The 22,996-nt window shown below is 38.7% G+C and overlaps 1 protein-coding gene across 3 annotated transcripts in view; it reads left to right on the forward strand.

The window, feature by feature from the left end:
- The window catches only part of CNTLN (centlein), a 203,604-nt gene that overhangs the window by 32,368 nt on the left and 148,240 nt on the right, over positions 1-22,996 (forward strand). For all 3 annotated transcript variants that reach the window (XM_054810899.1, XM_054810898.1, XM_054810900.1), the window contains 3 exons: positions 253-337; positions 15,640-15,774; positions 16,363-16,542. In XM_054810899.1, coding sequence (XP_054666874.1) covers positions 253-337; positions 15,640-15,774; positions 16,363-16,542 — 400 coding nt within the window. The remainder of the gene's footprint in view (positions 1-252; positions 338-15,639; positions 15,775-16,362; positions 16,543-22,996) is intronic.

Genomic DNA, 22,996 nt, shown 5'->3' on the forward strand with positions numbered 1-22,996 from the left:
CAGCTGCTTAAAAAATGTATTTTAAGAGCTCTTGCTTCTGTTTCTTTTTGAACAAAGTTGTGTTAGCTGTTTACAGATGTAATTTGCTGTCACTTGCCATATGCTCCCTGATTAATTCTGCAATGCCTGTCAGCTTCAGATAATTTAATTTTCTGTGCTTTAAAATGACATTCATTATCAGGACATGAAAAATTCAAACGATTAACTGCAAATTATGACTAATAAAGTGTCTATTTTTTTGTTTGTTTCCAGAGAAAAGCAGAAAGCTGAAGTCAAGGACAGAAGGGTTTTAGAGATTTTGCAAGCCAAAGACAACAAAATAGAAACACTAGAACAGGTTTGTATTGTGTTTAAATATAGCAGTTAAGAAAACTTCTATCATTGACATCGAATTTATATCTCCTAAGAGGTGAAAATAGTTTGCTATTGTGTCTTAAGGTGAAAACTGCAGGTGATTGAGATGACAACCTTCTAATAAAGTATTAATTAAACTCTTCTGAGTTGCTCGAACAGTTGCCCTTTCACCTAAAATGTTCCTATGATTTTAGATTAATTTTTTTTCTGAAAAGTTTTATCAAGTCATTGTCTTATTTTGCCTAATGGACTGACCTAAACTTGGATTTTAATCTAGAAGAGTTCTGACTATGTTTAGGTTTGTAATGTGGCTGTGGTTTGGAAAGATTTTCCACCCTAACAAATACAAAAATAAAACATTTCTAGAGGACTAAACGTGTAGTATCCTAAAAGCAATACAGCTATGTATTTTAGTGTTACTAAACTATAACAATATTTATTAAGTTAACTGCTGGCATAAACTATAAAACAATACTGACAAATCCAAAATGTCATACATAGGTCTTACATCATATGTATTTTTTATTGAACTGTCACTCAAAACTGAGTGCTGTGTATCAGTAAAAAAAAGTTTAAATGGAAACTTTGTATTGAGTCAAGCCATTGGTGAAATTGAGGGAATATGAGCTCATTTTCTAAAAATCAAAATAATTCTTTGAAGAATAATCAAACCTTTGAACCCTTAATAGTATTTGAAATACTTACGAAATCCAACACTAACAAATGCTAAATAAACACAGGAGAGCAATAAACATTGCACCTTCTTTTTTCTCCATATAGCTCAAATGACTACCTTCTCAAGACTGTGAGGAGAAGAGAATGTGCTTTTCCATATTATTAGGAATGTTAATAAGAAAAAAAGTTGTAATCAGACCAAGTGTAATATGGAGAGAGAGAAAAAGAATTAGAATTAGTTCACAGATAATAAAGCTGATAGCAAATCACAGACAAAGGTTGAGAATATTCTTTCAGATGTCTAAATCCTGCATTTCCTGGGGATAAAAGGCTGACTGATACATAGTTTTTCATAGAATCACAGATTGAGGTTGAAAGTCATCTGGTCCACCACCCCTGCTCAGGCAGGGTGACCTAGAGCCAGTTGCCCAGGACCATCTCCAGACAGCTTTTGAATAGCTCCAGGGATGGAGAATCTACAACCTCCCAGGGCAACCTGTGCCAGTGCTCAGTCACTGTCACAGTGAAAAAGTGTTTCCTGATGTTCGGAGGGAACCTCCTGTGTTGCAGTTTGTGCCCATTGCCTTTGGTCCTGTCACTGGGCACCTCTGAAAACAGCCTGGCTACATCTTCTTTGCATCCTCCCTTCAGGTATCTATATACATTGATGAGATTCCTCCTGAATCTTGTCTTCTCTTGGCTGAAGAGTCCCAGCTCTCTCAGCCTTTCCTTACAGGAGAGATGCTCCAATATCTAAATCATCTTCATGACCCTTTGCTTGACTTTTTCCAGTAGCTCCATATCTCTTTTGTACTATGGAGCCCAGAACTGGACACAATACTCCAGATGTGGCCTCACTAGTGCTGAGGGGAATGATCACCTCCTTTGACCTGCTGGCATTACTTTGCCTAATGCAGTCCAGGATTTCGTTTGCTGTCTTTGTCACAATGGTACTTTGCTGGTTCATGGTCAACCTGTTGTCTACCAGGACCCCCACGTCCTTTACTGCAAAGCTGCTTTCCAGCTGGGCAACCCCCAGCATATATTGGTGCATGGACCCCAGCATACAAGCTTGCATGGGGTTGTTCCTCCCTGGGTGTGGGACTTTTCGTTTCACATTGTTGAATTTCATGAAGTTCCTTTCAGCCCACTTCTCCAGCCTGTCCAGCTGTTGAATGGCAGCATGACCCTCTGGCATACCAACCACTCCTCCCGGTTTTGTGTCATCAGCAAATTTGCTCAGTGTGCACTCTGACCCATCATGCGGAGCGAATTTCCTCATGTTTCTGATGGCCTTTACTAGGGTCTTGCTTGAACTGAGGTAAGTTGTGTAGCCAGTGGTGTAAACTCAGGTTTCCAGAGCTTACCTGCTTCTGGTTTCCTCAAAATAAACCTGATACATCTGCTGCCTGATGAGAAACACCAGTGAAACGAGGTTATTCTTCCTTTTATTTTCTGTTACAGCAGTGGCTGAAATTTCTGTGTGTTGTCATGTCCGCATGGCTGTAGATGTGATTTGTAATGTGTCTGGTGCCTGCATGCACATCATTTTTATAAGCCAGGAATGCGTGATTATTCCTGCATTTATACCCTATCCTTAGCTGAAAGAGAAAATACCTGTGTAAGAAGTTTATAAGAATTTGCGTACAGTAATGTTCTTTTAAGAAGCTGTGCTGTGGCAGTTTCTGAACCTGTAGGTTGCTTCTACTTGAGATTGCTTTCGGTGGTTTCAGGTCAGTTTCAGAAGCTGAAATTGCAATTGATAAGAAATCGGAAATCGACAGTGTGATGCAGTTACCATCTGGAGGTGGAGAGAGGCTGAAAATTTAACTAGAACCAAGGAAAAGTGGCAGCTGGGAAAGGAGGACTAGGCAACAGGGTGGGAGGAATTAACAGATGAGGAGGACAGAAGCTGCTATTTTGATGATTGTTACAACTTCAAGGCATGCTGTAATACAGCCCCTCAAATTTCTTCCCTTAGAGTGTCATTGACTCAGGGGTGGGAGATGTGAAGGGCACCAGATGGTGCCAACGGCCACTGCTGTATATGAAAGCTGTATATGAATGTGATGTCATTTTGACCTTCATCATATCATCCATTGGCTGGGATGCCACAGGGTTGAAAGATGGGGATAATTTTCTGAGTTTTTGGAGTGGTTTCGGTGGTTTGGTAATCAAAGACTGGAGCTAGCGTAATGAGCAATGTAGTAAGGAGTTTTCTGCATTTGTTCTTTCTTTGTTCATCTAAGCAGAAAAAGAAATTATTTGTGTAATTTACATGCAAATAGGTTGCTTATGAAACTGTGAGTTTTGACAGTAATGACAATGAACGTTTTTTTCTGCAAAGTATAGACAGCAAGGCTTTAAGGCTGCATATTGCAGTCTACCAATCTGATACGTCTAGAAAGGTGAGATTATCCAGTTATGTCTTCTGTTGTTTTTCTCTCCACTTCACGCATCATACAGAGATACCAGTTGCAACAATTTAATTTGTCATAGGGTATTTATTTACTAGGAATTTCTGAGTGGCTACCAAACAGCTGATTGTATGAATCCATGCTGACAAAGGGAAAAAAGGCAAATGATGTGTCATAATTTGACATGTATGTAAGCTGATAGTGCTGTCAGAAACAACAACAAAACCCTAGAAGGATAACATGAGATAATCTTTCTTTTCTTGTATTCTGATTAGACTTTGTCCTGACATGCTTAAGAGTCCTTTTGAAATTACTGTAAATAATAAAGCATATTCTCTACACCCTAGGTGAGATGCATGTAGATATATAATACTGAGAGCTAGATTAGCATTATTTGTAATGATATATTTCAGCTGTTTGAAGGATTTCCATTTTAATGGATATTACTGAAAAACAACTAAAATAATTAATTTAGAAACTTATGACTGAGAAGTAATATGGTCTTTAATCATTTTTGTATAACGTAAATAGGAAAAGAGTGCTCAAGTATTCATGAGGATGGGGCTTGTGGCTTTAAGGGTAAAAATCAGTGTAAATCACAGTTTTGCAAAACTTCTGCTCTCTGATATCTTTGGAACAGGGTACATGCAGTACATTTATGTACTTTAGTATGACTTCAGTCTGTTGTGCACCTTTCCTAAATTATGATGGTGTAATCTTCAGTTTTAGATAAATGACTTTTTTTCTTGCCGTAAGTTTATTGCATAGCTGCATATTGTGTTAAACATTTTAAGTATGAAATAATGTGGAACATTTCAGAATATACCATTCAGAGGTTCAAATAAATACAGTATTTATTAAAGCACTGAAGTTTTTTTTCATCAAATATTGCACATAAGTTCAGTACAAAATGTATTGTATTTGAGTTTTCCATTGTATTTTTTCCCTTTGTACCTTCTTTTTTTTCAATTCTTGTCTTTGTAATTGGTTGATTGGTAACTTTTGGTCTTGATAGTCACAGCTGTGCCTCATCTGGCATATACATATTTATTCTAAATGCTGTGTAGTAAAAATCTTACTCCTTTGAGGTTGATGGCTACATTGCTATACTTGTCTTATGACTGTCATTTTTGTTTTATACAGTGGTTCAAACTCTTTTCTCAATAGTGATGTATCCTTTCCATATATACATAATTTCTCTGTGTGTTTCAAGGAAAAGAATTTCTAACTGCTGCTTTTAATAACTCACTATCCTAGAATGTTAATTATTATTCTTCTGAAGGCTGACTGCTACACATATCTTTTTTCATTCTCCCTTTTCTTTGGAAACATTTCCTACCTGGTGTATTTAAAAATTTACAATATATGTGTATGTCTCAAATAGGTCACTGGTGGTTTTTTTTTTCTTTCTTTCTTTTAAAATAAGTTGAGGCTTTTGGAAGAATGTGTTATTTTTTTTTAATTTAGACAATTAGTTTAAAGGATAATGTGGGAACAGGAAAATCAGTCTTCTGCCATTCATGCAATAGATAAATAAATATCTTCACCTGTTTTCCTTAGGAGATGAAATTAAAGATGTGTAAAAGTAGTAGTAAACCTTTTCTGTGTTCTATAACATTGTTAATTAATTAGGTTTCAATTCTGATCTGGAGGAACTAAAGCTAATCTTTTTGTCCTAGACCTTGTAACGTTTCAAAACCTTATCAACTGATTATACTCCAGAGGGGTTAAAATAGTACTAGCTTGCCTCATTATCTGCACTTGAAAATCTTCAGCTTGCTGTGCAAATCTATATTAAAGCCCCTTTAATGGGTCCAATTGAAAGAAGCATAATTCTACCTTCAAGCATTAATTAACACTAATAAATTTTTCTTAACTTTTGTACCTTCACCGGATTGTATTTTTCTTTGTAATAAAATGCTGTTATTAAATTAAGACAAATGTATACACACATTATTGCCATCTAAACACTTTATTTCCAGTAGCATATAACCTTGATTATTCTTGTATAATGAGGGACATGAGGATAATTTCGGTAATAGGGAGTTTGGATGAATGTGTCAGTAGTGATGAGATTATGCGAAGTTTATAAACTAATTGCAAAAAAAGTTTCTCCAGTGAATGAGATTTATAGATATTGCAAGCGAAGAATATCTGATGACACTGGCACTTTCCTTTCTTTAAAAAGATCATTTTACTCAAGTTGTACCTTGGAAAAGGGATCAGCCTTCAGTGGTGAAACTTGTTTGCTTTATGTAGCCCCTTTGAACTGCATCAGTGAATTATCATATGTCTTGTGCCTTCCTGCTTGCCATCTTCTAGTTAGTTTTCTCATAAAATTAAGGGAAAGAAATCTTGTTAAGGAGCTGGTCTGAGTGAGAAAGATGGTAAGGAAAATGTATTATTCAAATAGTTGAAAGTTGCTGATTCTGGTTTATTGATAGAAGGCTACCTGAGGTAGGTGGTATGATGACTATGGCTAATACCTGAGGGCTTGTTTGTCTGAAGAAATTAATAAGCTGTAAATTACAGTGTACCTTTACAGCTCATTAGTACTTTTGTGTGAATTCCCAGTAGGAATGCTTTCTTTGCAAGTTGAAAATGTGTTTCTGCGAGGTAGCTTACTCCATTCTGAGGAAAGAGTTTTCCTACTTAATCCACAAAAAAGCATCAATATTGAGTATTCGTACAAGTGTGCTGTAAATCCATGCTTCATCTTTTCATTAATTTGCCTGGTTAGTCAAGCCTGAGGTTGGCTAAAACTTCAGGATCTTTATTACTTAGCCTTTGTGTTCTCAGTGGTGTTTCTACAAAGATAGCCTGAAATAATAGCAGCACTCGGATTAGACAGGAAAAAGTACACTAAGAAACGTGATGTTTCTTGTCCTCTGCCCATTCCACTGGTTTGAAATGCTTGATTCTTACATTAGCAGAGCTCAGTATTGAAGCCTGGAAAGAAGAGGGAGGTCATCTTTATGATCTCATTCATCATCTGGGGAGCTGAGGTCTAGTTTGGGAAATTTCTTGTTCAATCGAGGTAAGAATAGTTATCATGTAGCCAATTAGGATTACAATAGGATAGCTTTTTTTTCTTGAGATAAAAATGGTTTCTAAAGCTGTTTGAAACTGTTTTTACTGTAGAAGAGATTAACTTCTTAACTGTGTTTAGTACATTATCTGGTTGCTGTAGTGACACAATTTTTTTAATTGTAAGGTCAGTATAGTTTTAAGAGAGTGAAGCTGGATTTTATTCCCCCTTTAAGGATGTTGTTGATGAGGAATCTTTTCATGTATCGCGGCTCCTTATTTGAACATGGGCAGATTTCCTCAAGTTCAAGAAAACTGTTGTTCCTTAAGGACCTGGTAGCAGAAAGAATGCAGTGTCCTTTGAGACTAGGTTCAGCCCTTACGAATCTGCTGACCATACTTAGGAAGGAGCTTGTCAGAAAAGTTGATCATAGCAACAGCTGTTCTTTATTTAGTACTCCTGATCTGGCAGCATTGATGTATGTGAGTGTAAGGAAATGTTGCTGTGTCAGGCGTAGATGCTAGTAGGTATTGTTTCCTGCAGATCTCACATAGTCACACACACTTCCAGAGACAGAGGCTAACTCACTCTGAGGACCTTGTATAGGCCTTGCTGAGGAGGAAAGTGTGGAAAAAAATTACCCTGTTCCATCAAGATCATGCTCTTCAATGAAGAGAAAAGAAAAGCGCATTTTAGCAGATTGTTGGTTTCGATTTGGAATTAGTAGAGAGAATAGGCTAAAAAGACACTTTGGATTTTCTGCAGCCTGACCTAGAGGGCTGTGCTGCTGCTTTCCATAGGTTCAAAATATAGCTGCTAAGAAGAGAGGAACGAGTCGAGAAAGTATCAGTGTATTGGACAGTGCTGTGTTATAGGTCCTGTAGAAAATCCAGTCTGTCCTGGTGCAGAGAATCACTAGACAAAAGAGGAAAGGGAATTTATTTAGCGCAGCTGATGGTTAAGGTGATGTTAGAATTGTGGCAAGATTGTCAGATTATATTGTCAGTGTTCGCTGTAGTTATCCTGAGAGCTGTCATATCCTCATTAGAGGAAAATGGACAGTTAATCTCTAAATCTAGCAACACATTGTATACTGGAAGAGGTGCTGGATTTATTATGAAGCTACAGCTTTTCTTTTTTGGCAGTACGGTCTCATTTCCAAATTAGAGGTGGGGGTTTTTTTGTGGAAAACTGCCTCTAAGTATTGCCCCCTTGCAGGGCAAGGAGCTTCTGTATTGTTTGTTTCAGAGATGGCAAACCTGTTGCACATGTGCCAGAAACAGTATTTGGCTCCCTTACCAATGCAAAAATGCATCTGCTGGCAGTGCTTACTTGCACTAACACCTGTGCAGCAGAAGGAACCAGCAGAAGGAATGCAAAGAATTGTAAGATGAATTGTAAGATATCGTAAGAAGTTAAAAGAATAGTAGCGCTTTGGTTTTATTAGATGAGAGAAAGAATGTATGAATGTAGTTGTAAGGAGGAGCTTGAGCTGAATGAAATGGTGCATATCATAAAATAGTTTTGTCAGTGCTGTGAGCTACTTAGCAGATTGCTGGCCAGAGATGGATCCTTTGCTACTATTGAAAACGAGGTGCTAGAGTTGCAAGACTGATATGCTACATAAAGTCAGTTTATTTCTACCGCATGTTCAAATACTGAGAAATTCTGTCAGGTGGTTCGATTAAGATAGCAAACTTTGCTGAAGACACCAAATTAATTACATCAGACAAGTCCAAAGAGGGCAATAGGAAACATGGTGTCTATAGTAGATTATAGTGTTTGACCCTTCCTTAATCTATGGGTCAGGTGAGAATTCAGGAGCAAGACTGACTAGTGGTAGAGTAAGTACGTGCTCCCTACCTGCAGGGTGAAGTCAGCTGCTCATATTTCTGGTGTGCTTCTCTGTAGAACCATTTTACTTGGTCCTCTTAAAAAAGAGCTTTAAAGAATCATTTTCTTTTCTTCCTTCTGCAAAAAAAGACTTTCCCTTTTTCTCCAGCATATAAATGGTAGGTAGCAAATTTGAATGGACAGTATTTTAAGAGTGTTCTTCCTTTTATATATCTTTAAGTTACCATGTTTTATTTCATGTCTATTATCAATAGAAATAGGCATTCAAAAATTCTCATTCATTTTGGGAATGGATTTGCAGAAGCTGGCTTGCAGCTTCATACTTCTTTTTCTTCAAAACAATTCTTTAAATTGTTTAATCTCAGGAGTCCTGGAAAGCATGGGATAGGATAAGGAAGAACAACTGGTGGTATGAAAATCAAGTGAACTCCCCCACTTCAGTTGCCCTCTCTTTGTGTTGTTTTTTTTGTTTGTTTGTTTTTGTTTGTTTTTTTTTTAAAATTTGTTTAAGATTGTTATAGCATAAGGACAGGTGTGAAAAATAGGAATTAATAATGGGGTATGTACTGTTAATACTGTTGCATGAGTCACATTTTATTCCATTGTATGTCATTTGCTATTTTTGCTGGGTTTTTGTGTCATTATTAGGAGTCAAGTTCTAAGTTGAATAGTTAACTGTGAATACAGGCATCCTTTTGAAGGGTATTGTAGAATCAGGTAGCACTGTTGGCAATTTACTTTTGAAGCAGTATGGATTTAAAAATAATTTGTGTTTTATGTTGTAACTAGCTACTGTCATTTTGACTATGAAAGGACAGGATACAGACTGCAAAATGCAGCAGATGACTTCTATAACATATGGTTACCTTTTCATGAATTATTTACATGGAACTTCTGTTCATCCTACATCTGAAAATAATTAAAGAATCTAATGAATAGTCATGAGATGAAAGAGAGTGGATTTCTTTTGTTCATTTTATTTTTTTTTCTTTTGTTTTTTTCTTTATTCGGAGGGACTATATGAGAATATGACTGGGAATGTTATTTGTTAAACATGCATATGATTGTTTTAGTTTGGAATCATGAGGATTAATAATATTGGAAAAATCTAAAGAGAAATTTGAGAAAGCTAAATCAAGGAAAGCTATGAAATGTTATTGGCACATTTTTAGTGTACTTATTTTTCAGTTTCTGCTAGGAAAAAAAGGAGAGTTGGAAGGGAGGGGAGAAATGTAGTAATGTCATAAGTCAACCTCAAGTACTTGGTGGGGAAAAAGAGATGATGAAAGGGAAACAATAAATATGTAAATCTTGAAGTAGAAATGTTGAGAAAGAGAAGTTTAAAAGAAAGAATAATATTTTCACATTTAGGTTGTAATAAAATAATTTCATTAATAAATTAATTCTGTTTCTACTTAAGATGTCAGGATTTCATTAAAAGTCACTGCTTGGGGGAAACTACTTCAATTTTTCATCAGTTCCAGTTATTTTGTTTGTGTTAATTTTTATTTTTTTTTATGTGGTATATTAGAAATGTACTACTTCACAATGAAGGTTTCTGATAAAGAATGTAATGAAGAAAGCACAGAATATACTGTTTCTTTGTTACCCTGATCTCTTTGGTAATGGAAATCAAATGCATGTCCCTTTGTTGCAGTCATAGATGGACACTTTTAATGTGGTGGTGTGGAGACTTGAGGTTTTTCATGAGGTGCTTTAGCACCTGATGACAGAAACAAGGTGTGTTGTTGCATTTCTGTATTGTTAGCAGCGGCATTGAAGGATATATGTGCCAGCTTTACATTTCTGCTAGAATGATTTTTTGGGTTATTTTGATAAACTATCAGTAGGTATTTGAGTTAACTTCTTGACATGAAATAAAACCTGCTCTTATCTACATTTTAGGAACTGATATAGAGGCAGGTACACAATACTGATTCAGTGATGCATTCTGATCACATTTCAAATTGCAGAACTATGAGTGTTTGGGTTCTCCCCGCCCAAAAAAAAAAAAAAAAAAAGGGTAAAAATTTGGAGAACACTTAATGCAGTAATAGTACGTACAGGTGTTCCATAGTCCTTACTGCATGGTTTTATGTAGCAGATTAAAATTTCTTTCACTGAAGAGTAGAAGTTCCGTGATGATGTCTGCAACATCAAACAGTCCATAAGTCCTGGTAGTTTTATCATAACTCATATTCTTTTTTGGAAACAGACTCCTAGCATTAAACAGTTATGTTTTTGTTGCCACTTTCACTGTCTCCATACAGTAGGATACTATCTAAATTCACACTGGATAAAAATTAAGTTTAATTTAAAAACTTTTTGGTATATCTATTCAAATGAAATATTGACAGATAATTATGTCATCCTACTGCCATGAAAAGACTCTGAGATGTTTCGAGCAAATACAAAAAAGGGCTATTTTCCACCTTCAGTTCTGATCTGTAGTTTTCATACCTCATTTTCTTGCTTTGACTTAGCATGTGATTTTGCTTCCTCTGCCAATTGATAGGAAGATATTTAAATAAGCGGTTTTTGCCAGTAAACATTATTAGGGAGGGAAAAAAAAAAAGGTATTGTAGCTAAAGAGATGCCATGGAAAAGGATAAAAATGGATTCTGGAATGACAGTCCTCTTAAACATCAAAAGACCTGCTCCACCAGGTCACAGTGTTTCTTTGTTTGTACGTACTGTTGCCTGGAGCATTCAGGGCTCCAGCTGTATGCAAGGGATACTCTTTGATTCTTCCCAACTAAACAAAAAGGTAAAATCGGATTCCTTTAGTTTTCATTAGAGCAAATTCACTTCTAGAGTAGAGTTTTCTTTCTTGTATTTGGAAGTTTGCGGAAAAGCCTTTGGAAGTGTACTCTAGTTGTCTTAGTTGTATGAGGGTTTTTTATAGTTCTTGAGCACCTAGCTGTCAAAAGCCCATTGAACGTTGCTTTTGTCCTGTTGTATTCAAACAAGAATGACTGCAGTCATTGGAAAATGTAAGTTGGGATTGGTTTTGTGCAGCATTAGCCCGTGTTTTATGGTATCTAAACAAAACCAGTAGATACTGTGGGAATAGAGGAATTCCTCATGAGTGTTTTTATCTGATGAAATTTTGTCAAAATAACCTCATGTAGAAGGTTGCACATGTGTCGAGCAGGTATGTTTTTTTACTGCTGTTTCACTTGCCTACCAGAGTAGGGTAATCTTTTAGGAACACTGCTTGTATTCTCTGCTGTAATCAGTCTTTACTCTCTTCCTCCTATTATGCCGGAAGGAAGGTGGAGGAACCTCATATTATCAGGTTGTTATTATTATATTATACTGTTATTACAGACCTACCTCCTATTATGCAGGTTGGGGAAGAAAAGTGCAAAATAACTGCACAGGCAAAGGCAGATGATAATTTACCTAATTATCTGTATCTCAGAAATTCTTTATGACCCTTATTTTTACCCAGTCACGGCTCCCGAGTAATACCCCTGGTTTTTTTCCCCTTCTTTATAAGCATGTGAAATGAGCAGATATGAGTGTAAAAGTTCAATTCATTTAGATGAAAAGATAAGAGCATACAAAGTGGTACCCAAGAAAAATGCTTTGAAACATAACAAGATTTTTTTCCATGCAGGAATAACTTTAATAATGTTTCACTACTGCTGCAGTAGATGACTTTGTAGACTACTCAGGTGAGTTTGCTGGTTAGTGATTGATATGGCGCATTTGCCTTTTGATTGATTTAAAGTCTTAAGTGGGTCAGTTGTGGGGATAAGTAATTAGTGTGCGAGCCTGAATCAGGATAATCTGTCTGATTATCTTGCAAAGTATGCAGCTTATTTGAGTTTAAAATTTCATCTCAGCAATATGGAGCACACATCTGAAATAGCTGTTTGCACTTTTGCACTTTCATGTCTCCGTTCATCCTCCAAATTGCTGGAAAACATCCCATTCCAAACAGGACCCAAAGATCTTTGATTTAACTTCACAAATACACATACGCTTAGCAGTTTCAACACAGTGTATAATGAAACTAAGTAGTAACAAGATGTACCTTGTGTACTTAAAAATTAGATGCTTAAAGAGTTGGAGCTGCACTTTGAGATTTTTGTGACACGCTTGTACTTGTGAATTTTTAACGCTGCTAGAATGGGCATTTTCAGAGAGGCAGAATTTCTAAGGATGTTGTTCAAATATAGACTTTGTCTTGATGAATGTTAAACAAGTAGTAATGAGCTGGAAGGAAGACTCAAAGGAGACACTCAAATTCTGTGAGGACCTGGGGAGTGAGAGGGAGGCAAACAAAATAACTGATGCTTTCCATGGTAGTGTGGATTCATACCTTTTTAAAGATGCAACTAAATCATCTCTGCCAGCAACAATTTGTTCCTGTAACTGTAATATTATATCTGAAGACCAAATATTTTACTTTTTGAATAGTGAAAGTAGAGCCTAGTGTTTGATAAGCTCAAAATATGAGACTAGATTCCTTAGTTAAAGGAAGGTTTCTTAATTTCATTATCCCATCCTTAATGTCTGTTGATAAACTAGACTGAGAAGGTTTATACACTGGGCTATATCTCTGAGAAAAATTTTGTATAAATTTCTGAATCTGAAATTCAGGTTTAGTTTTTCTTTGGAGGAAATGGAAGAATGATTATGAACCTATATTCTTAGGCAAACTTTGACTGGAGTCTCTTCAAAGTGCCAGTGCTGTAGAATGAATCTCTGTAGGGGAGTTAGTTATATTGTAAAAATAAACAAGTATGCTATAGGTTTGACATTAAATTAGGAATTAAGCACTGTTTTAAATACAAGCTAGTTCTGGTTTGGGGTTTTTTTTTTGTCTGCTTTGTTGGTTGGCATTAATGACATCTGAGACGAAAATCCAATATAAGAGAATATGAGGTTTCTGTATTTTCTGTCACTTTGCTCTTAATTTTTGTTCTCATTTTTCTCTTCCATTCACATTCACTTGCTTTTCCATGTTTTTAAAGACCACTGTTCGAAAGTAAATGAATGTGTATGTTCTTTGATTTCTACTGTGGCTGCTATCAAATATGAGGTACAACAGAGTTTTTTTTTTTTTCTTGATGAAGTGAAATTTTTAGTGTGGAGAAAAATATCCTTCATGCTTCCCTACACTATTTACTAAACATTATCTGTTCATGGTTGTTTGTTTTCAGTATTTGCTACACAAGTTAGCTGGATTAAATTATCTTTCTCATATGCCTAACCCGGTTGCAGGGTTTGTTCTTGCTTGGACGCTTTTTCTGCTATGAGGTATGGTGGTTTGTGGAGTTTTTTCATTCTGTAAGAAATGTTGCCATATTTGCAACGTGTGTGGATAGAAGTAGTGGCCAAAGGAATAAAATAAGTTTACTAAATAAACAATGTATAGAATGGAGGAACAATGTATAGAAAAGATTTGGAGATGGTGGTAGGAGAAGAAATAGAACAATGAAAATATTTGCAAGGAAGGTAAGAATTTGATGAGTAGAAAAAGTGAAGACGTCTACATAAGAGGCAGACATTCAAAGTAATTTGGAAAAAGTTACAACAAAGGTCTCTGTTAAAAAGGAAAAAATGAAACAAACGAGGAGGGAAACATACAATCCACACAAAGAAATAAAGTCATGTATATTTTTAATGACTAAGACATTTTCTTAATACATAGATGTGCAGTGAAATTAATCTTCAAATATATTTTTCACATGTCTTACTGGCTCACTAGTGGGTTTAAATAGTAATTCATAAAGAAATTATTTTTGCCAACCTTAGTCTTATAATCAAATATGTGAAATTAAGTGCTTTTTATATGATTTAACTCTAGTAATACTGAAAAAGGTGGTTTATTGCCTATTAAGCTAGTCGTCAAATGTTACAACATAGTGCAATGGAAAGGGCAGAGAAGATTTACTTTGTGCTCTGTTATAGTTTCTTTGCGCAGAGTAGGGAGAAGAGCGTGCAGAGAAGCTGGTATTCAACCTGCTAACCAGACTCTCAAAATTGCCCCATCCTTCCATGGTTATCGCTTTGTGAACAGTTTCCTGGTGCAGTGTGGGTGCTCTGGATGCCAACGCACTGATGCTGTTCAACATGGGGAGTGAGCCCTGCTTACCCCTGCCCAGCTTGCTTTGTATGCAGGGCTGCTATCCGTAATACCTGTCTGTCTTCTTGTGAGTGAGTTACTTTGAGTTCAGTGGTGACATGGTGACTTGTTTTGCCCTAATTGTTACATGTAAGTTTAAAATCAGTGTTTGTTGGATATGACTTCAAAAGTATTGTTTTACATGGGTTTTTCTCAGAACGGTTTCATTCTTTTTCATGTCTGACATACATGTGAACCAGATTTAACCATTTGGAGGTTGAAAGCTCTTATGTATATTAGCAGTAACATAGAATAATCTAAAGGTATATTCTCTTGTTGATATCTTTTAATGATTCTGAACACATTTCATTTAGCCTGTATATTAGAGGAAAGCAGTGGCATTTTTGTCCTGAGATAAAAGTTTCATCTGTTTCTTACTACAGTTACAGTGTTACTGCTAGGAAAATGTTTTAGATAAATGCCGTTTTGATTTAGGAAGGGAAGGGACAAAACAGTACATGAAATTAAAACAAACTCCTGAAGAAAAATGAAGAGTTCTAATATGCATTTAAGAGGGAGAGCGTTTTAATATGAATGCCATAAGAATAGAATACAAATATCTAACACAGAAAGTTGAAATTGTTTTTTTGATCGCAGTGAGATTTTACTATGTCTGGGTACACCGAACTGTTGTCTGTGTTAATACAACTCTGCTCATTCTCCTTGAGCTACGAATTCAGTTAGACTTAATTCCCTTTTTATGACTATTTTGTATCATAATCTTTTTTGTTGCCTCAATAGTTATTTCTCATTATTTTTACGAATTCTGGAGAATTTTGAACTCTACTTTTTGGCTTGATTTTTGGTATGCTAAATGCAAGTGAAACAGTATTCTAATGTATCCTTAATTCGTAACCACAAATATAACTTCTGCAAATAACTATCTTTGTCTAAGCTTGACTGAATAATTTCCCTTCAGTTCCACATTTATGGGCTCTCTTGTTTTAGTAGCAGCAAGATATTCAGTTCCTCATTTACGTTACTGTGTCATATATTCATCCAATTTTGAGTATGATTAAAGTGCTAATGAAATGAAAATAATGCTATAAAACTACATATATCAAATTGTTAACATTTCATAGGTCTAAAATGCACAGGTCAAAAATTCAGTACATGCATGTTCTTTTACAGTTGCTTTTTGTCTAGTAACAGATATGTTTTTTTTTAAATAGAGACTTACAGGGCAGCAGCAGGAGATAAACAACTTAATACAGAGAAAAAATGCTGTGGATGAGGAAAATGCCCGTTTGAAGAATGAATTCAGTAACTTGAACCAGAAATTTAAAGATAAAAGCCAAGAACTTAAGGTATATTGACTTGTACATAGTTTCATAAGACTGTAGCTTTGAAGTAGTTCTTTAAGCAATGTCAGCCTTTGTGGCACAGAAAGTGACAAGCTTGGAGAAAAAATTGCCTTAGGCCTTGCTATACCTTACCATTTTCTCACATACCAACTCCGAGGAAGATGCTTTAAAGCCAAGAATCCAAGCTTTATAACTTTCAGATAAATAGTTAATGATGGAAATGGAGCAAAGAAAGTAGGAGTGTGAAGATGTGGCTTCTTGTAATTAGATTCTGATGGGACTGGCATTATTAATTGATAAAGCCGAGGTCTGGGAGGATATGTCTGTGTGGGTCTCAAAAATAGCTGGGGACAGCATCAAAGGCAGCTTGATCAATTAATGGGCTCTTTGCAAATGTGTACTCATCAAAGCTGTCATCCAGCTAAAAAATATGACCCTTCCACCTGCATGAAAGAGGCCAATAAAAGTACACAGGTGACCTTGGCCATCAAATATAGAAGAAGCTGCTGTGAGGGTAAAACTGCACAGTTTATATTTGCTGATTAGTTCTCACTTTTTTTGTTTATCGGCCCTTGTGGTACTGTTCTACAGGACACTGAGGAGTGTGCACAGAATAAGGAAGAGCAAAACAGACTGGTTATAAAAAACCTGGAGGAGGAAAATAAGGGATTAAATACATGCTGTGCTGACCTGCTAAATGACCTGGAGAAACTGAGGAAGCAGGAGGCACAATGGAAGACAGAAAAATCTGGCAATGATGCCAGAATAAAGGTATGGAGTGGAATGGACTCTTGGAAGTTATTTCAGAAATAACTTCTCCAGGCATTTGCACTACAAGTTATTTTCTTTAAATAACAAGTTATATATTCAAATCTACCAGTGGGGAATTGCATTCATTTACATTCCTTCACTTAAGACCCACAGCTTTTTAAAAATTGATGTTGCAAAGCAGGAATCTGACTTCAAATAGTCATCTTAAAATGTAATCATTAAAAAATAAAAGATACTGTATTTTAAGATAAAATATATATATATACACGTGAAAGAATGAAAACTTAAAAGTATTATCATTCACAATTTTTTCTCAATGTATAATTTACCTATAATTTGTTTTCATTAGACTTGATATTTATAGTTTTGGAAGAACACTTTAAAACTTAAACTGCAGTTTCAAATAAATTGTGTCCTAGCCTCCAGAGGGCACCAGTCTGTGAGAGGCCTTAGTATTGCATATAATATATTTAAAAGTTATTTTCAATGTTTATGATAAAATGAAAAAGGAAATAATTGAATACATTGTACAGAATAGTGTATCTTTTATTTAAATAATACTTTATCTTGTTTGTTGGTGAAAATTGGCAACTTCTTTTTAAACTCCTGGGGGAAATAAGCCACAAACATGGTACTGAAGTGTTTGATGGCTGCTTATATACACACCTATTTAGTAGATTCTTTTTGTTTACATTGCTAATAAGCACTTACAATGTTGTGCTCTTTGACACTATCAAAGTACATGACCCTCTGATACATTCAGTGTAGTAACTATCTGACCAACATCTTGCCCAGAAACATCTCTTTTCCTCCACTACCAATTCTTGGGTGTTGGTGACACTTCTGACTGTTGTGCTGATGGAAAACTGTTTGTAAACAGCTTCATTCAGATCTGTTAACATGAGAAGTAAAGTTCCTGCAAATTGAGACATTTGGAGTGGTTATGAAAAAAGGATTATCGGATTCCCAGGACAACAAATGGTTTGTTGATACTTGGGGGAGAAAATCTAGTGTGTACTAAATGGATTTAATAATTTTCAAGTTGTCAAATGTAGTGCTTGTAATATTGGATAAGTTATTGAAAAATCACTGTTACCCACATGTCCTGTTTTTTGGCTGAGATAGAGTTAATTTTCACAAGAAGCTGCAAGTGGACACAGCCAGGACAGCTGACCCAAATTAGACAAAGGGATATTCCATACTGTGCTTGTATATAGAGGGGGGCAGGGGCGCTGACTGGGGAGGAGTCGCTGCTGCTTGGGGACAGGCTGGTCATGGGATTCCATGCAGTGAGCAAATTGCGTTGTGTATCACCTGCTTTGTATATTCTTTTATAAGTATTGTTGTTATTTTCCTCTTCCATTGCTGCCCTAGTAAACTGTCCTTATTCCAACATATGAGTTTTACCTTTTTCTTTTGATTCTCCTCTCCATCTCACCAGCTGGGGGGCAGAGTGAGCAAGTGGCCAATAGTCCAAATTCTTCTGAAAGCCGGTTTCACCATGAAAAAAAAATAAGGTCAAGGGACCTGCACAGGAGCTCCAGTTTTTAGGGCAAAAATGGCAAGATGGGCTTTGTCAGTTCTCAATGGATGTGAACAACAAAATAGCAGCTATGTGTCCACCAACTAACAAAAAGGAAACACAAGTTTCTTAGGTGTTGTGGGTTTTTGGAGAATTCATAATCCAAATTACAGTCTGCTTGTAAGCCCTCTCTATCAGGTGACCCAGAAGAAGAACAATTTCAAATGGGGCCCTGAGCAACAGCAAGCCTTTGGACAAATTAAACAGGAAATAGTTCATGCAGCAGCCCTTGGGCCAGTCCGGGCAGGACCAGATGTAAATGATGTGCTCAGCACCGCAGCCGGGGAGAATGGCCCTACCTGGAGTCTCTGGCAGAAAGCACCAGGGGAGACTGGAGGTCGACCCCTGGGGTTTTGGAGTCGGGGATACAGAGGATCTGAGGCTGCTACACACTGACTGACAAAGAGATATTGGCAGCCTGTGATGGGGTTCGAGCTGCTGTGGAGGTGGTTGGTACTGAAGCACAGCCCCTCCTGGCACCCTGGCTGCTGGTGCTGGGTTGGATGTTCAAAGGGAGGGTCCCTTCTACACACCATGCAACTGATGCTACGTGGAGCAAGTGGGTCGCATTGATCACACAGCGGGCTCGAATAGGAAACCCCAGTCGCCCAGGACTCTTGGAAGTGATCACGGACTGGCTAGAAGGCAAAGATTTTGGAATATCACCAGAGGAGGAAATGACACGTGCTGGAGAGGCGACACCGTATAATGAACTACCAGAAAATGGGATGCAAAATGCCCTGTTCACTGATGGACCCTCTTACAAGCATCAGAGGTGGAAAGCTGCTGTGTGGAGTCCTGTATGACGAGTCAGTGACGGAGAAGGTGAATCGATCCCGTGTGCAGAGGTGAAAGCCATCCAGCTGGCTTTAGACATTGCTGAAGGAGAAGAGTGGCCGATGCTCTGCATTGATACCGACTCATGGATGGTGGCCGGTGCCCTGTGGGGACGGTTACAGCAGTGGAAGCAGAGCAACTGGCAGCGCAGAGGCAAACCCATATGTGGTAAGATATTGCTGCCTGGCTAGGGAAGGGGGTTGTAAAAGTACGCCACGTAGATGCCCACGTACCCAAGGGTCGGGGCACCGAGGAGCATCAAAAGAACCAGCAGAGGTGGATCAGTTGGCCAAGATTGAAGTGACTCAGGTGGATCTGGACTGGCAACGCAAGGGTGAATTATTTATAGCTCGGCGGGCCCATGACACCTCAGGCCATTGAGGAAGAGATCAACATATAGAAGGTCTCCTGATTGACAGGTGGACTTGACCATGGACGCTATGGCAGAGGTTATCCATGAATGTGAAACATGTGCTGCAATCAAGCCAGCCAAGTGGCTGAAGGCTCTCTGTTATGGAGGACGATAGCTGAAATATAAACATGGGGGGGCCTCTGGCAGATCGATTGCATCACATTCCCAGAAACCACCAAGGCAAGCGCTGCGTGCTTACAATGGTGGAGGAACCAGTGGATGGCTGGAAACATATCCCGTGCCCCATGCCACCGCCCAGAACGCTGTCTTGGGCCTTGAAAAGCAAGTCTGGTGGTGACACGGCACCCCAGAAGGAATTGAGTCAGACAATGGGACTCATTTCCAAAACAAACTCATAGACCCCTGGGGTACACATTGGGACACACATTTAGCAAAGGCCACCTGGTTAGTCAACACTAGGGGATCTGCCAATCGAGTTAACCCTCCCCAGTCAAAACTTCTACCTACTGTAGAAGGGGATAAAGTCCCCGTGGTGCGCATGAAGAAGGTATTGGGGAAGACAGCCTGGGTTAGCCCTGCCTTGGGCAAAGGCAAACCCATCCGTGGGACTACTTTTGCTCAAGGACCTGGGTGCACTCGGTGGGTGATGCGAAGGGATGTGGAAGTCTGATGCGTACCTCAAGGGGATTTGATTTTGGGTGAGAATAGCCAATAAATTAAACTGTATGATGTTGATTGCTAAATAACCTTGCCATTGTACGTCATCACAACTACAATTGCTATATGGCATAGCAGTGGTATTACAGTAAGAATCACCCAGACTAATGAGGGGTGACCTTTGATGAAACTGAGCAAAGTGCAGCTTTGATGGATGGGACCAGAACTGGCTTCAGCACCCAGCAACTTCCTTGAAATTGGCATCTTCATCCTGCGGACTGTGGGCCTGGGCCGTGCCAGATAATGCCAGCGGCGAGCTCCGGATGCAGCATGCAACAATCCAACAGCACACGCCATCTCCCGTGCCCTGAGAGACTGTTATGACAGATGGAGCCCAAAGTCGTGGACTAAATGAACTCAATGGGCATTTTAGAGGCATGGCCCCTTGACTAAGGGAGTGATGTCTGTGTGTGTGTCTCTCTGTACATATGTAGACACACACAGGTGTCAAAGAGAGGAAAAGTGGTGGTGCTTAATTGGACCGTGCAGGATCTGGGCGTGATGTAGAAGGTATAGAACGAGGGGTGGATGATGTCCTGGTTTTCAGCTAGGATTGAGTTGTTTTTCACAAGAAGCTGTGAGGGGACACAGTGGGACAGCTGACCCAAACTAGCCAAAGGGATAGTTGATACCGTGATGTCATGCTCCGTATATTAGTGGGGAGCTGGCTGGGGAGGAGGAGTCGCTCCTCAGGAATGGTCTGGGCATGGGATTCTGTGCAGTGAGCAAATTGCATTCTGTATCACCCACTTTGTGTATTCTTTTATAAGTACTGTTGTTTTTATTCTCTTCTCCCTTTGCTGTCCCAGTGAACTGTCCTTATCCCAACGCATGAGTTTTACCTTTTCCTCTTGATTCTCCTCCCCATCCCACCAGTAGAGGGGAGGAGTGAGTGAGCAGCTGCATAGTCCTTAGCTGTGGCTGCGGCTAAACCACTCCAGTAACCTTCAGTGAAAACAGAAGAATTTTTAATGTTTCTGTCCTCCTGGCTGATAAGGCATGCTCATGAGAGAAAGGTGCATTACAGCAATGTGATTCCAGGAGTGGGAATAAGTAGTGTTGGTGTTTCAGAGTGAGGTCACAAGCAGGTCAATGTTGTGTCTAGAACACGACAGAAGTAACTTCTTGAGATGGGTGTTCCCTGAGCCAACCAAGAATGTCACAGAACTGGGTCTGCTGTTCACAAACGAGGAAGAACTGATTAAGGAAATGGCAGCCTTGTTTATAGTAACCATGAAATTGTGAAGACCAAGATCCTTAGAAGATGAAGGAAGGAGAATAGCACAGCACAGTCTTGGAATTAAGGAGGTGAGTCTTCAGCTTGTTCAGGGAAGTGGTAGGTGGAATCACATGAGAAGCAGCACTGAAAGGTAAAAGAGTTCAGGAAAATTTTCAAGTATTTAAAGACAGCTTCCTCCAAGCCCAAGTACAGTCCACCTTGATACTCAAGAAGACTAGTGGATGTATCAGGAGATCAGCTTGGCTAAACAGAATTAATCACCAAACTCCAGTGCAGGGTAGGGGTGGAAAGCAATATTCAGGAAGTAGAAACGGTGAAAGCTACAAAGGAGGAGTTCAGAAACATTGTCTGGTCACTCAAGGGTGGTGGAAACCTACATACAGTTGAGACTGGCAAGTGATTGCAGGTATAATAAGAGTTTCTTGCACTACTTTAGTAGTAAAAGGCTGAACAAGGAAAATTGGGGCCTGTGCTGAAAGGGAAGTGTGAATTAGCGACAGCAGGTAATAGATACAGCAATGGTACTGAATGTTGTCTTTGCCTCAGTCTTCTCCAACAAGATTCCCCTCAGCATTTGTGCTTAGAGACAGAGTTGAAGGAGAAGTACTAAGAGTGAATGAGTTGGGAGATACCTGAGCGAGCTTGACTAGTGTAGATCCATTGGACCAGCTGAACTGCATCCAAGGGTGCTGAGAGAGTTTGCTGATGTCACTGTCAGGCTGCTGCTTATCATCTTTCAAAATTAGTGTACAGATCAAGGGAGGTCCCTGATGAAAAGGATAATCCAAGAACAAAAGTCATTTGGCGTCACTTCAGCCCCTGGGAAAATCACAAAGAAAGTCGTCTTGGAAGTAATTTCTGGGCACATAATTGAGAAAGTGACTAGAAGCAGTCATGGATTTACCAAGGGTGAATTGTTCGTGAGGAACCTGATTGTCCTTTGTGATGAAATGATGATGTCTGTGGACAAGAGGAGAGCTTGCAGATGATCGACCTTAACTTTAGCAAGATTTTTGACACTCTCTTGCTGTATTATTGTACTGAAGTTAGGATGTTACGGCTGGATATATGATCAACATGTTTAAAAGAACTATTTGAATGTTTGGGTTCAGAGAGTTGTGGTTAATGGGTTGTATGTACTCTGTCTGTAGGCTGGTAATGAGTGGTGTACTGCAGGATTTATCCTGGACCTGTTTTGTTTAAAATTTTTTCAGTGGTCTGGAAGAGGGAACAGGGGGCATGCTCATCAAGTTTGCAGATGACACCGAACTGGAGGAAAGTGGATGTACTTTGAGGGCTCTTATGCCATCCAGGGGGACCTTGACAGAAATGGCCCAACAGGAGCCTTAACCAGGACAAATGATGAGTCTTGCCCTGGGAAGGCAGAGCCCTCCCAACATGTAGGGGCCAGGGATCAGCTCGAGGGGACAGCCCTGGGCACTGACGGGCAGCAAGCTGCGTCGGGGCCAGTCCCATACACCCAAGCAGCAATGAGGGCCTGCAGTGCCTAGAGAGGCATGAGCAATGCATGGCCCTGAGAGCCAGGGGAGGAATCTCTCTGCTCAGTACTCTAGATACTGCTCTGATTTTTGGGTGCAGTACAGGAAAGACATCAGTAAACTGGCTGGAGGTGAGACAGTGGTGCTGGAGACCTTGCCTTGTGAGGAGAGGCTGCAGGACAGGCTGGTTCAGCCAGGAGAAGGGA

This window comes from Grus americana, chromosome Z (genome assembly GCF_028858705.1).
Source record: "Grus americana isolate bGruAme1 chromosome Z, bGruAme1.mat, whole genome shotgun sequence".
Taxonomy (NCBI): Eukaryota; Metazoa; Chordata; class Aves; order Gruiformes; family Gruidae; genus Grus; species Grus americana.